This window comes from Prionailurus viverrinus, chromosome B3, assembly GCF_022837055.1.
Source record: "Prionailurus viverrinus isolate Anna chromosome B3, UM_Priviv_1.0, whole genome shotgun sequence".
Taxonomy (NCBI): Eukaryota; Metazoa; Chordata; class Mammalia; order Carnivora; family Felidae; genus Prionailurus; species Prionailurus viverrinus.
Genome location: NC_062566.1, coordinates 127,659,811 through 127,673,282, shown reverse-complemented (window position 1 = coordinate 127,673,282; position 13,472 = coordinate 127,659,811). Strand labels below are relative to the sequence as shown.

At 50.1% G+C, this 13,472-nt stretch overlaps 1 protein-coding gene across 1 annotated transcript in view; it reads left to right on the top strand.

Moving 5' to 3' along the window:
• The first annotated feature begins 4,134 nt into the window (after window positions 1-4,134).
• KCNK10 (potassium two pore domain channel subfamily K member 10) overlaps window positions 4,135-13,472 on the top strand; it is a 123,721-nt gene continuing 114,383 nt past the window's right edge. Inside the window, exon 1 of the mRNA XM_047862432.1 lies at window positions 4,135-4,186. Within this exon, the coding sequence (XP_047718388.1) occupies window positions 4,135-4,186 (52 nt within the window). The remainder of the gene's footprint in view (window positions 4,187-13,472) is intronic.

Below are 13,472 nucleotides of genomic sequence, written 5' to 3'. Positions count from 1 at the left end.
TCCCTGCGATTCTCTGTCCAGGACGTTCTCCGGTCTCACCCCGGAATCCGTGTTCAACTCTTCTCCGGCTGAGATGTTCTTTGCCATCGCCCCCCCCCCCTCCAATCCCCGAGAGACCGACTCCCCAAAGCGGCAGGCAGCACCCCTCGGCTCTCACACCCATCCCGGACTGCGGCGTGAGGAGGGGGTAGCAAAGCCACCAACTCTCGGAAAACTTCCTCGCGGGAGGTGACTGGGGTTTTCCGGCTTCCCCCAGCCCTCCCGCGCCCGGCCACCAGGCAATCGTTAAAGTGGTGCGACAACTATTGCAGGTTCTGAGCTGCAGAGGCCGGGGCGACCCGCTGCGACGCTTCCCCGGCGGGGATCTGCGCCCTCTGCCACCGAATGCGCCCAGGACGCGGCCGCCGCCGGCCCGGGGCTGCTGGCGGGGCCTGGCCAGTGCGGGCAGACTTTGCGCCACGATGCTTTGTTTTCCTGCCGCAGGAACCCGAGGCGGTCTCTCTCCACCAGACTTAACCCGCCCGCAGCAATAGCCATGGAAGTTGCGGCGGCACAGAGGGAGAGGGAACCGCTCCGCGCGGCATCTGTTTTGGATGTTTTTTCTCTAGACAGTTCGCTTCTTTCCTCCTTGGGGTAAGTGGAATCTAGTGCGTAATAACCAAGGGGAAGAATCGGCGGCGGTGGAAGGGGGTTGCAGAAACACAAAGGGTTAATGTGCTAAGTTGTTTTTCTTGCGGGGGGGGTGGGGCTCTTCCTTTACACCCTCCAGCCCCTACAGCCCTTTCCACATACGCACTTTAGGAGCGGGGCTTGGTGTCAGGCGCATTTGGGGAGGTTGTGCTGGCATTACTGACTTACTTATTTACTTAATTTTTGGTGGACCCCTCCCCCATTTGTGTTGTCCACATACTGAGAAGGGAGAGTGAAAGTGGAGGAAAGAGAAAGCCCCAGAGGTTGGGGTGTGGGGTGGGGGGGGGCGGTGAATTAGCAGAGAGATCCTAAGGGCCTGTGACTTCAACCCACAAGTCTTCAACCCACATCAGGCACTTCAGACCCCTGATCCTACTCCTTCACCCCAGCAGGTCCATCTGAAACCTGCCTAAGCCTCCAAATAACGGTCCTGCTGATGCCTTTCTGGGGCAAGGTTCTCCCAGGGCCCCATGAAACTTCTGAGGGAAATCTCCAGTCTGTCTCATCCATAAGACCTGCTCAATACGTGTTTGTTGATTGACTGAATGATGCACCCTAGGGCTACATTTTGCGCCAGGGGAATTTGCCTTGGATATTAAACTAATTCCCTGATGTAGACCTCAGGGCAGCAGGGTAGCCCAATTCATTTCACAAAGGAGGAAGGGCTGGGATCCTAGATAATAGAGTATTTAGATCTTCATGACCCAAAGATCCTATCTGAGGGCTTCAGGGTCAGATTTATCGGTGCAGGGGCCAGATGAGCTCCCTTGGGTTAGAATCTCCGTGTTGTGACCTTGGGTGTGTTCCTTTACCTCTCTGGGCCTTGATCTTCTCATCTGTAAAATGAGGCTGGTTAGAGCTTCTTCAACATGACACAGGGAAGATAAATACAGAGAAGTATGAGGCTGTGAGGGGCCATTTGATACATTTCAGTCTTTCTTCCCTATTCTCAGAGGCTTTGGGGGAGAGGGTATCTTTCTCTGGGGGCACCTCTCTCTGACTCAGATGCAGGGAAAAATATTGCATTGCAGTGACTGGGCTCGGGCCCTCCTGCCTGTGAGCAGTTAAGGAGAGAGCAGAGTGAACCTCTGAAGGCTGTTTCAGGAGCTTAGAAGCAGCTCACTTTGGGTTTTGGGACAGAATTTTTCTGGGGTCATGGCTGGAGAAGCAGAAATTCCTTGTTTGTCTGATTTCCGTGTCTCATCCATCCTCCTGCACTTCTCGTAGAGGGAAACAAAGTGTGGAAATGGACTCCCAGAGAAGGTGGCTGTTAAGTGCCTTGGGAACCTGTGTCTTCCCAAAGGGCTGAGGGGTCAGAGTATTGCCATCAGACTGGGACCAGGTTTGCCTGGATGGGGTCTGCATTGAACTCAGGAGTCCAGTCCCAGCAGCCTGCAGAGTCAGTGACAAAGCACTTACCAGCCCTTCCCACAGATGACAGTGGACCTCTGTGGATCTTGCCCTGGGACTCAGAAACCTGGATGTGACTGCAGGGGATGGGAAGGACGCTGCTGAAACAGGGCTCCCAGAGGCCTCAAGGTGCCCTAGAGTGGCAACTGCCAACGTAGGGGTTCAGGACCGTAGCAGGCAGTCTTGGGAATGAGCCTGGTAGTCACTTTCTTGTTCATAATTAAGGGCAACGACAAATCTAACCGGACCTCGTGGGCACTCGACAGTAAGACCCACGGAAGCAAGGTCCATACCTGTGCCGGTCTCTGCCACACGGTCAGCACCTAGCACAGTGATGGCACGTAGAAGGGGCTTAAGATACAGGTCGAGTGGACAGTGAATGGACAGGAATTTAAACTACTTTCTGTCCAACACTACTTCATGCAGCTCATGCCTTCATTTAGCGAGTGTTTCTTGAACATCTACTAAGTGCAAGTCTCTGTTGCTAGGAGCCGAAATAATTTGTAAGCATCATTCATATTGGTACTTCGAGTGGCCCGTTCGAGAGCATTTCAGCACCACCTGGCTCTTCTGGAGATCGAGGCCTCACGGAAAGCCCCTGTGCGGCTTCAGTGAGAGCTGGGGTAGGGGAGAGGCGCCAGGTTCAGCCTCTTTCCGGGAACATGTGTGGGGTTCCTTTGCACTTGCCCGGGCTGGGCCCCCGGGCTCCCGGGGCCGCTAGGTCTTGGCAACTCCAGTTTCCTCTGGGGTCGTGGCGTCTCTCTCCAGCCGCCTCCCCCGCCTCCGAGCAAGCGGCCCCAGCCGGGCTGCAGGTAGCTGGGGAAGGGACCGGGCTGCGCCTGGGGAGCGAGCTTCTCCGGGTGGGGAGAGCGCGGCCAACGCGGAGCGGTCCCAGAACAAAAGGCTCATGGCTGGCACCGGCCTCTTTCGAGTGCGCTGGGGACGCGGGTTCGGGGCGCAGGCGGGAGAACCGGGCGCGGGGCGGGGGACTGGAGTGAAAAAATGAAGTGAGGAAAAAAAAAAAAAAAAAGGTGTGTGTGTGCGCGCCCAGGGTGGCAAGAGGTCACCCCCGAGGCGGAGGTCTGCGGCGGGGCGGCCGAGGCCCTCCCTCCGCCTCCTGCTGCGCCTTCCAGGCAGCCAAGCGTGTCTCCGGCTGCAACTCCACCGAGCGCGCCGCGGCTGCCTCCACGCCTGCCCGCCCGCCGGCCGGCCGAGCCAGTAAGTAGCGGCGCGCCCGGCGCCCGCTCCCCGCCCCGCCGCGGCTTCCGGCCGCCGCGCCGCGCCCGCCGCCGCCGCCCCGCGGGCAAGTCCGCCGCCGGCCGCCGCTCCCGCCCGGGCGCCGGGAGCCCCGCGCGCCGCCGTGGCCCCGCGCGCTCTCCCGCCGTGGCGCGGCGTCCGCGGCGCGCTTCGGGGAGGGTCGCCCTCGCCGCGCGCTCCCCGGGTGCCGCGCCACCCCTCCGTCCAATGGCTTTCGGGGGGTGGGGAGTGGGGGGCGTCGCCCGGGGCGGGGGGAGGCTAGGAGCCGCGGCCGGGGTGGGGCGTGTGCGCGGTGCGCGGCCGAGCGAGGCTGACGTGCCCGCCGGAGCGCGCGCCCGGGCGAGTGAGTGTGTGCGGGAGTGTGTGCGCACACGCCTTCGGGGGCTGGAGTGACACTGCAGTGGGTTTCTCCCTCGCGCCGGCCCTCCGGCTGCTCAGCCCCCCCACCTGCCGCCCCCGCGTTTGGGAAGCAGCTTGGCTCTTTTATCTTCCCGAGCCTCCCTCTCCATCCACCCCTCGCCAGTCTTACTTTTCCTTTCACCCAGGGGGCTGCAGCTGGCCACCCTTCCGCCGGTGCCAACACCTAAGCCGTTTCCAGTGTCTCCTTAGCCAGTCTTTTCCACTTATCTTTCTCCGGGGTTCCTCCACGAGCCAGTCCAAGGCTCCCCCATCCTTGGAGATTGTTTTGTTGGACTGCCGTACCGAGGCGTGTAAAGCTTGAGGACTTTATTATTATTTCGATTCTTTTCATCTCCTCCCCTTCTGGGCAACGGAGCCATGAAATTTCCAATCGAGACTCCAAGAAAACAGGTGAACTGGGATCCGAAAGGTTGGTATTTCCTACTTGGGCGGCCCTCGTCCTGCCTCCACCTCCTGCGCGCGCGCGCTTCCGTGAGTGGAAGCACTCTTGCTCCCGGCAGCGTGTGTCCTGAGGCTGGAAAATGCGCCTGGGAACCGCAGCGCGGGTGGGAGGAGGGCGGAGGCAGCGTGGGCTCCAAACCCAGATAGTGCCTGTCATTACCACATAATCATTGTCCCTCCTGGATTGTCTCAAAACCTATTTAAAGATACACCAAGCCGGCTCTTTGGCTTGAATTCACACCAAGTGTCGGTATTTGCTTTTGACTTTGTGTGTGCGTGTCTGTGTGTGTGTGTCCTTTGTTTCTGGTGATCTTTGTCTCTCTGGCAGATGGGTGGGGTGCCTCCCCCTGGATCTGGAGCTGCGCAGCCTGCTCAGGGTGTCCTCGGTGGGAAAGGTTTCCTGGCAGCAAGTGAGGCTCGGATCTGCAGCACCGGTCCCTGGAGGTGGCCCTTCTCCTAAGGCACAGGGCATAATGGAGCCCCCAGGGCCTTCCGAGTCTTCTCTCAATCTTATTACCAAACCAGACAGCTAGTTTGGCTCAGACAGGACTAGAAGTGGGAGGGGGAAGGGGTTTGCGAGAAGGGTGGGGCTGGCAAGGGCTGGGGAGGGGGCGCGCAGCGTGTCCGCCTGAGCAGCAGTGTGGTCTACAAGCTCTAATGAATGTTGCACAGCGTTCCCTTGGCGCAAAAGAGAGCGACCAAGACAGATTTGTGTGTGCCTAGCGTCGACCACCGTGTCTGTAATTAGCATACAGATGTTAAGGCCCCTCTTGAATGACTGCCAGGCGAGCAGAACAAGTTGCAACCGAGTGTCCGGTTTTCGCAGGAATGCGTTTTATCATTTCTCCCAGCCTCCTCTGAAGCTGGGTTGGGTTAGGCAACAACTCTGTGTGTGTTGGGTTGAAATTTGTTTATCTGATGTGTGTATGTGCGTTTAATATTTTTTTGGTTGTTTTTGTTTGTTTGTTTTTGCGAGGGCATTTATTCTTTTCTCCAGACCAGAAAAGCAGAAACCCACTTATTTGTTGAGTAAATGTATTATAAGCCGACTGGCTATTCACGAGTGAAGATGTGTTGCCTGTTTTCAACACTGAAGCTGTTACACCTTAATACAACCCAAACCCAACCCAGTTTTTGTCTGTTGATCTCTGGAAAGTACGCATTGTTTTTTTGTTTTTTGTTTTTTTTAAATTTTATTTTGGTCCCTGCAAAACATATTTATTGAATGCCCACTACTTAGCAAATGCTGTCCCTGGAGATATAGTCAGAATAGTATAGAACAAGTCTTCTTGGACTTTATAGTGAGGGACGTAGACCTAAATCAGTCAATGCACAGAAGAGTGCCTAATTGTATGTTTATGTACATTCCATGAAGGAGTGCATCAGGGTTTTAAGAAAGTGTAGAAGAGATTGACAAGGACCAGGGAAGGTGAGCAGTCAGGGAAGGTAGTCAGACCCTTGTACTGAGACCTGGAAGATATGTAGGGCTTAATTGGCTACCGAGGAGGTGAACCGACACAGAAGAGGAAACAGCAAGTGCAAAGGCCCTGCGGCAGAAGGAACATGTGTATCTGAGGAAGTGAAAGGCAGTTTCCATGGCTAGCGTGGAGAGCAAGAGAGCATGTGTTTTTGAGGTGTGGCTGGTGGATCCATAGTGTCAGACCCCAACAGCCTCATGTTGTTGTAGGTAGGGTAGGATTGTGGGGTGGGGACAGGAGTGTTGTCTTTATCTTAAGCCCCTGAAAGGTTTCAAGCTGAGAAGAGGTATGGTCTGAACTCCGTTTCCAAACAAGCGCTGTGTGGCTCGGGTGAATGTTAGGGACCTGACACCATGGTGACAGGGACCAGGGTAGTGGCTGTGGTAATGGAAAAGTGGATGGGGTAGGGAGCTCTGGAAGGCAGAAAGAAAATCAACAGGTTTTGTGTGAATGCAGCGTGGAGGTGGAGTCATTGGAAGAACCGGGAAGACAGCGAGGGCAGGACCAGTCTTGCAGGAAAGCTCGAACGTTCAGTCTGAAACTTGTTGACTGGGAGATGTCCCTGAGGTGTGTCAGGTGGGCAGCTGTCTAAACGATCATACTGACATCTTCAGGGAACTCTGGTCGGGATGGAGGGCTGTGAAGCTTGCCTTGGTTTTGAGAATACGTTTCTGGATAATCGTCATTCTCTCTCTCTACATATGACAGTGATAAACACAGATGAATCCAACATGTTACAGCCTGACAACAGTGGAGAAGTGCACAAGTAGCATCTACAGTCACAACGGATGGTGCTAAAAATGAAAAGACTCCAATAAAAAGACCAACATTTAATGAGACATCATTGCATGCAGGTGTTTCATGCACATTATTTCATGCAATTATTCTCATGATATACTTCTGCGGTGGTATTGGCCCCACTTGATGGCCATCAGGGTGCCACTGAACTACCTTCCAGTAAGATGCTCTGACTTCATGAACGATCGTTCTTGCAGGTGGGCGTGGCAGTAGTCTTTTCTAGCCAGGAGGTGGAGGCAGGAAGAGAGTAAGGGAGTGAGGGTGGTATATCTCACACCTGTATGGAACCATGTGCTCTACACACATTAAAAAATAGTTTATTATTAACTAATTTGTTACAATTTAACTAGAAGAATGTTATTTGCTCTTATTTAAACTTAAGAAGATACTGGCCTAATTTTGCAGGTGGGGGAACTAAAGAACAGAGAGGTTGAGTAACTTACCCAAGATCACACAGGTAGTGTGTGGTGCTGTTGGACTAGAACAGGGGTCCTTTTTGTTTTTTTTTTTTGAAATTTTTAATGTTTATTCTTGGGAGAGAGAGACAGACAGAGCACGAGGAGGGTGGGGCAGAGAGAGAGGGAGACACAGAATCTGAAGCAGCCTCCAGGCTCTGAGCTGTCAGCACAGACCCTGACACGAGGCTGGAACTCACAGACCGTGAGATCATGACCTGAGCTGAAGTTGGACGCTTAACTGACTGAGCCCCCCAGGCGCCCCAAGAACAGAGGTCCTTATACATTCTTTGAGTCTATGTCTTAAGTTGTTGGGACCTCTGGCTCTTGTCTGGTGAGGCTCCCAGAGCTCAGGGGCTGGAGAAGCTCATTGTAAGGAGAAAGAGAAGAAGAAGGAAGAGGAGGGGGAGGGAGAGGAAGAAGAATGCCTTTCCTACTCAGTCCTTGCTCCATTAGCCCATCTAGCCAAATAGAATCTCCGCCTCTACCTCTGGTGGGCCAGTCACTGGCCACTGGACAGACTTTGGGTCTGTTCTTTGGAAGTCGGGGCTTACGCAGACCAAGTGTATTTTAGCAGGGCAGAGATGAAGGGGAACCTAGCATTATAACAGAAAAGGAGAGGGACACTTCCACAGACTGTAGGTTGTGAGTATTAACAGATTCGAACCTTCAGGTGGAGGTGCTCACAGATTGTGGAAGGAGGTTGTAATTATGATGTTTTCCTTACAGCCCCATTACCTGACAATTTAATAGCACAGAATGAAGGCGGATTGAGAGCAGATTGGTTTTGATTGCCCTTGCGTGAATTAAGCAAAGCACTGTCAAGAGGTTTAGGTGCAAAACGAAGACCTAAATGTAAAATGATTATTCTCCGGTGAGCTGTGGCCTTCCTCCATATTTGTAAAGCTAAGCCTATGACAAATAGTTACTGCTTGTGTAGGACCTCAGAAAAAGTTGAATGGCACCAAGTCTGGCTTTTGTAGGAGAACTTATGTACATTTTATTTCTTTATTTTTTATTAATTTTTTTAACGTTTATTTTTGACAGAGAGAGAGAGAGACAGAGCATGAGTGGGGGAAGGGCAGAGAGAGAGAGAGGGAGACACAGAATCCGAAGCAGGCTCCAGGCTCCGAGCTGTCGGCACAGAGCCTGATTCGGGGCTCAAACTCACGGACCGCGAGGTCATGACCTGAGCCGAAGTCAGACGCTCAACCGACTGAGCCACCCAGGCGCCCCAAACTTATGTGCATTTTAAATCACTGGGATCACCTGTTGGTTTTTTGCTGAAAACTGGGATTGGCTTGCTGCTTTTATGTATATTTTTTAATGTTTATTTATTTTGAGAGAGAGAGAGAGAGAGAGAGAGAGAGAGAGCGCGTGCAAGTGGGGGAGGAGCAGAGAGAGAATCCCAGGCAAGCTCCACGCTCAGCACAGAGCCTCGTCTGGATCTCACGACCACGAGAGCATGACCTGAGCCGAAATCAAGAGTCGGACGCTTAACCGACTGAGCCACCCAGGTGCCCCGCTTTTATGTATCTTAAGGGGTTTTAAAAAGCATTAAGATCAGCACACAATATTCCCACACCTCAAGGCAAGCAGGTCAATATGGTGTAAAAAAACCCTGGATTTGGAGGCAAAAGAATTAGGTTCTAGAATAAGCTGTAGCAATAATTAGCTGTGTGACTTTGGGCTGCTCATTTCACTTCTTCTCATTGCCCCTCCCATGTGCAAAGGGACCATTGACATGGCCTCTTTGACCCTATCTCTTCAACCCTCTCCTTCGATCTGACCTTGGGGCCATTGGCTTCCTTTTGTTCCTCAAAGAGATCAAACTTGGTCCTGTCTCAGGGACTTGCACTTTCCACTGCTTAGAACGCATTTTCATGTGGCTGGCTCCTTTCCACCTTTGAATGTCAGCTCAAAGGTCACCTTTTTAGCAAGGGCTCCCTTGTCCCATCTGAAGACCTCCCCTCTCATTCCCCAGCCTTGTCACTTTCTACTATGTCGCCCATTCAGTTGTCTTCCCGGCACTGGTCATTGTCCGAAAGCCTCTTACTCATGTGTCTCATTTGATGCCAGCCTCCCTCACTAGCGTATGAACTTCATGAACAGGAACTTGCCCTGTCTTGTTACTGTCATGTCCCCAGTGCCCCAGGAAGAGCCTGGCACCTAGTAGACACTCAGTGACTTTTGCTGAATGAGTAGATGGTTGGGGGGTTGGAGTGGAGAGGATCTCTAAGTCTTCGTGCGTGAAGGAAATTCCAGGACTCCTCTAAGCTACAAGCGGCAAAGTACAAATAAGGAGAAAGGAAGAATATTTCTGTATAACGGGGTATTGGAAAGGACACAGACATTTCCACTTGTTGCAAACTCCCATCTCTCGAAAAGTCTCCAGCAGACTGTTTCCTCCTGTTCTCCCTGTCACCAGGAGTGAAAAGGCTGAATGGGGATGTGGTGGGGGCTGGGGCAGGGTGGTGACGTAGCCTGACAAAGATATGGTTGGTATTCAATGAGAAATTCGGCTCAGGTTAGCCATTGACAAGTAGCTCTTTTTAGGTATTTAAATCCACTTAAGAAAGAAGCAAACCTTCAGAGCTGAAGCTGGGTTTTTAAATTTTTTAATTATTTTTATTTTTTTAATGTCTGTTTATTTTTGAGAGAGAGAGCGTGAGAGGGGGAGGGGCAGAGAGAGACAGAGAGAAAATCCCAAGCAGGCTCCATGCTGTCAGCATGGAGCCCAATGCGTGGCTTGATCTCACGAAGCATGAGAACTCACGAACCATGAGCTCATGACCTGAGCCAAAGTCAGACACTCAACCGATTGAGTCACCCAGATGCCCAAGGAGCTGTTTTTAGTTTTTTGTTTTTTTTTTTAAAGCTGCGTTTTTAGTGAGTACCTGAATGCAGAATTCCAGAGAGGCCTATCTTGTACATGTTTAGCGCTTTTCAGTTTACATAACGCTTCTTACAGGTTATCTCATTTGTTTTAGAAACAACCTTATTTTTGTTGATATTGGAACCTGAGGTTTGTTGAAGAGGAAATGAGTTATTTAGAGGCCCAAGGCTGCAAACAGGCAGAGCTGGGGGCCAACCCAGTCCTTTCGATCCTCAAAGTTCAGGCCAAGGCCAATTTCCCTCAAGCCTTCCTCCCTTCCAGGGTCTTTGTCCATCCCACACGCTTTCATTGACTCTTACCCGTAAGTGTATTCAGAAGTGTCTCAGAGATTTAGAGGAAAAAGGCTCTCAGTCTAACAGTGAGTCGGTAGTCACTGGCTGTTTTCTGCAGGCCATAAACTGGCTGGCACTCTATCCCGTGAGTTCAGTTGAAGACCCTTGGATTTCACTTCCGCTGTCCTGGCTAAAAAAAATTTCAGTCTCTTATGGCCATCAAGGTCACTTGAGTGCTATCTTTGCTAATGTGTTTCCAGACACACATTTGTATAGCTTAGACTTGCTGGAAAGAAAGCCATCTATTTTTGATTTAGCATCCAACTTTCAGGAGATCAGCGTTCCAAATGGGATTAATAAATGTGCCCAAATCACCACAATTATCCTAGAAAGTAAAAAGAAAAAATGTTCCAAAGATCGTCTGGGCCAAGATTTGGTTCGGGGTTCTTTTCCAGCAGTGTCTGAGGGAGCTTCACCGCTCTTTTGCCCATCCCAGTGTTCGCTGAGTGGCATTAAGACAAGACAGGTTGATTTTGCTACTTCACCCTGTTTCCAAAAACATCTGTGCTTGGCTCTTAGTCTCCTCAGGCTGTCTTGACAAAGCACCATAGACTGGGTGGCTTGCACAATGGAAATTTATTTTCTCACAGTTGTGGAGACTGGAAGTGCAAGATCAGGGTGCCGGCAGGGTGGATGTCTGATGAGAGCTCTTCCTTCGGGTTGCAGGTGGCCACCTTCTCACTGTGCCCTCACAAGGTAGAGAGACAGCACTCTGGTGGCTTCCCCTTCTAAAGAGGACAACAGTGCTATTGAATTAGAGCCCCACTCTCATAACCTCATTTAACCTTAATTACCCCCTTAGGGCCCTATCTCCAATACAGTCATGTTGGTAGTTAAGGTTTCCACATATGAATTTTGCAGGGGACACAGTTCAGTCCATAACAGGCTGTATATTAGCATCATAAGTCAGATGCATTAAAAAAATACAAGGTGCATCTTGCCCCAAATTGGGAGACTTCAACCACACCTGCGATATGATGTGAAGGGTATCTCCTATGGCACAGAACTGGGGGCCCACTGTTGGCAAGAAAAAGGTTATAGAGATAGTGGATTATTTTATTTTATTTTATTTTATTTTGTTTTATTTTATTTTATTGTGACTTTTAGTCCATAGAGAATTAGAAGAGTTTAATGAAACAGAATGAAGCCATTTTACTGAGAGCCAATTAGGAGGTTTCAGTTTGGACAGCTTTCTTGGCTGAAGCATAAAGGTGAATTAAAAGGAGAAGCTTCTGCTGTACTCAGATTCTGTTCTAAACGGCACTTACAAGATGAAGCACACAGAGACAGAGTCAGGGGCTCAGCTCTGCATGACGTGGTTTTGGAATCTCCCTAAATGTCAGTTACACCCAACTGGCAGATTTTTTTTTTTTTTTTTTTTTACGGTGGTCAGAGGAACCATCCTCATCCACCTTTGGGCTCTGGTCCTCGTGGTCTTGTCAGTGGACACTTAACTGTTTATGTAAGTTAGGCTCATTACTGTTACCCAGCATGGAGAAACAAAACCTCATATTTTACTTTCAAGAACATTTATTTGTGGTTTGCAGACAGAGTTTGAGATTTTTTTTTTCTGCCCTCAGAAGTGTCTGGGACTGAGTACTGTGAATTGAAAATGAAACCTGACTTTCAAATCCTCCATTTAGGGTCGGGGTGGCGGTGGTGGTGAGTGCCAGAACCATCGGCAAGGGGGTTGGGGGGAATTGCGTTCTCTTCCTCCTCCACTCCCAGAGCCGAGGAGGCTGGACGGATGGGCATAAGAGGTGGGGTGGAAGGGTAGGTAGGTAAGATTTCAGGGGATTCCATTTTCTATACTACCAACTTTGGTTCCTTGACTCCTCCCCTGCCACAGAGGGAACTTTGAAGGAGACTAGACTGGTAGTGAAACATAGGATTTGGAGAGTTAACTGCTGCAATATGTAAACCACATCATCATAGGGAACTTTACCTCCCTCATTCCCATCTCCCTTCCTTCTTCCTTCCTTCCTTTACCCCTCCTCACCCCTCACCTGCCCTCCCACAGAGTTCTGACCTCAGTCGCTATCTCTTATGCAGAGGATCCCATTTTTTTTTTATTCATCTACCCAATGTAGGGGTGTTTGTAGTGTTTCAATTTAAAAAGAGATGCCCACAGAGACAGTGCAGATTTATCCAAGTGATAGGAATCTGGAAGTCATGGTGACCTTTGCAGAATGGCCCCAAATGCTAATTTGTATTTCTAAAAACAATTTTAATACCAGGAAAGTGAGTTTCTTATGTGTAAGAATGCCTGTAGATCCCCCGAATATCAAGTATTTTCTCAGGATAAAGACAACTAGTGTAACTTACCAAATTTAGTGTAATAGGAGCCTGACAGTCTGAATAGAGATGCTTGGTATCAGGTGTGATATTTGACAATTGAACATTTAGTCACCTTTATCAGATGAGATAAGGAAGCAGGGTCCAAATGTTTAAGAAAAAATGATGGGAGAAAAAGCTTAGGAAAAGATTCTATCCATTAACTTATTTTTTTTTTCTTTTTGCCTGCAAATTTGGAGGAATCTGTTGTTATCCGTTGTAACCATGAACCAACCTGGGTCAACTCCTAGATTCTACTGGTTGAGAATATTGCTTTGGGCCAAAGGCATTCATTTCTTTCGATGGAATTTGAGGCCATATGGGAAGTAGTTATGGTATATCTGGTTCAGCATATACGTCTTTGAAACCTGGTGGAACTAAATGTATGTTCTATTTATTTAACTTAGCTTCTGGACTAGATGCTACCCTCTCTACAGGATTGGAGCTTAAGGTGGAAGGATCTGGGTTCTAGCACTGGCTCTGCCACTCTTATGGGAAAGGAGATGGTTGAGATGTTGATGGCTTGATATCCTTAGTTCACCTGGGTCCCAGTTTGAGCTGTATCACTTACTAGTGGTGGATTTTGGCAAGTACCTTCATTTGTCTGTGACTTAGCCTCACATGTAAGGTGGAGATGATGACACCCTGTACTTCTCTGATTTATTATGTGGGTTAAATAAAGTGATATATGCCAACTCTCAAAAGCATCCTGGAGCATTGTGAAGGCTCCGTGTACCTGCATTATGTTGTTATCACGGTTGACATGGCCCCTGTTCTGAGAAGTCAGGGAACACTACAGCTCCAGCCGCTTGAGAAGCATCTATTTCATTATACAGATCATCTGGGAGCATGGCCTACTGCACAGCCCCCCTCCCTGGGACTCTCCTAGACTGTCAGTATTCTTATCCCAGGTTTCAAAAACCTGGGTTGTTCTGGTCAAACCAGAGAAAAGATGAGAGAA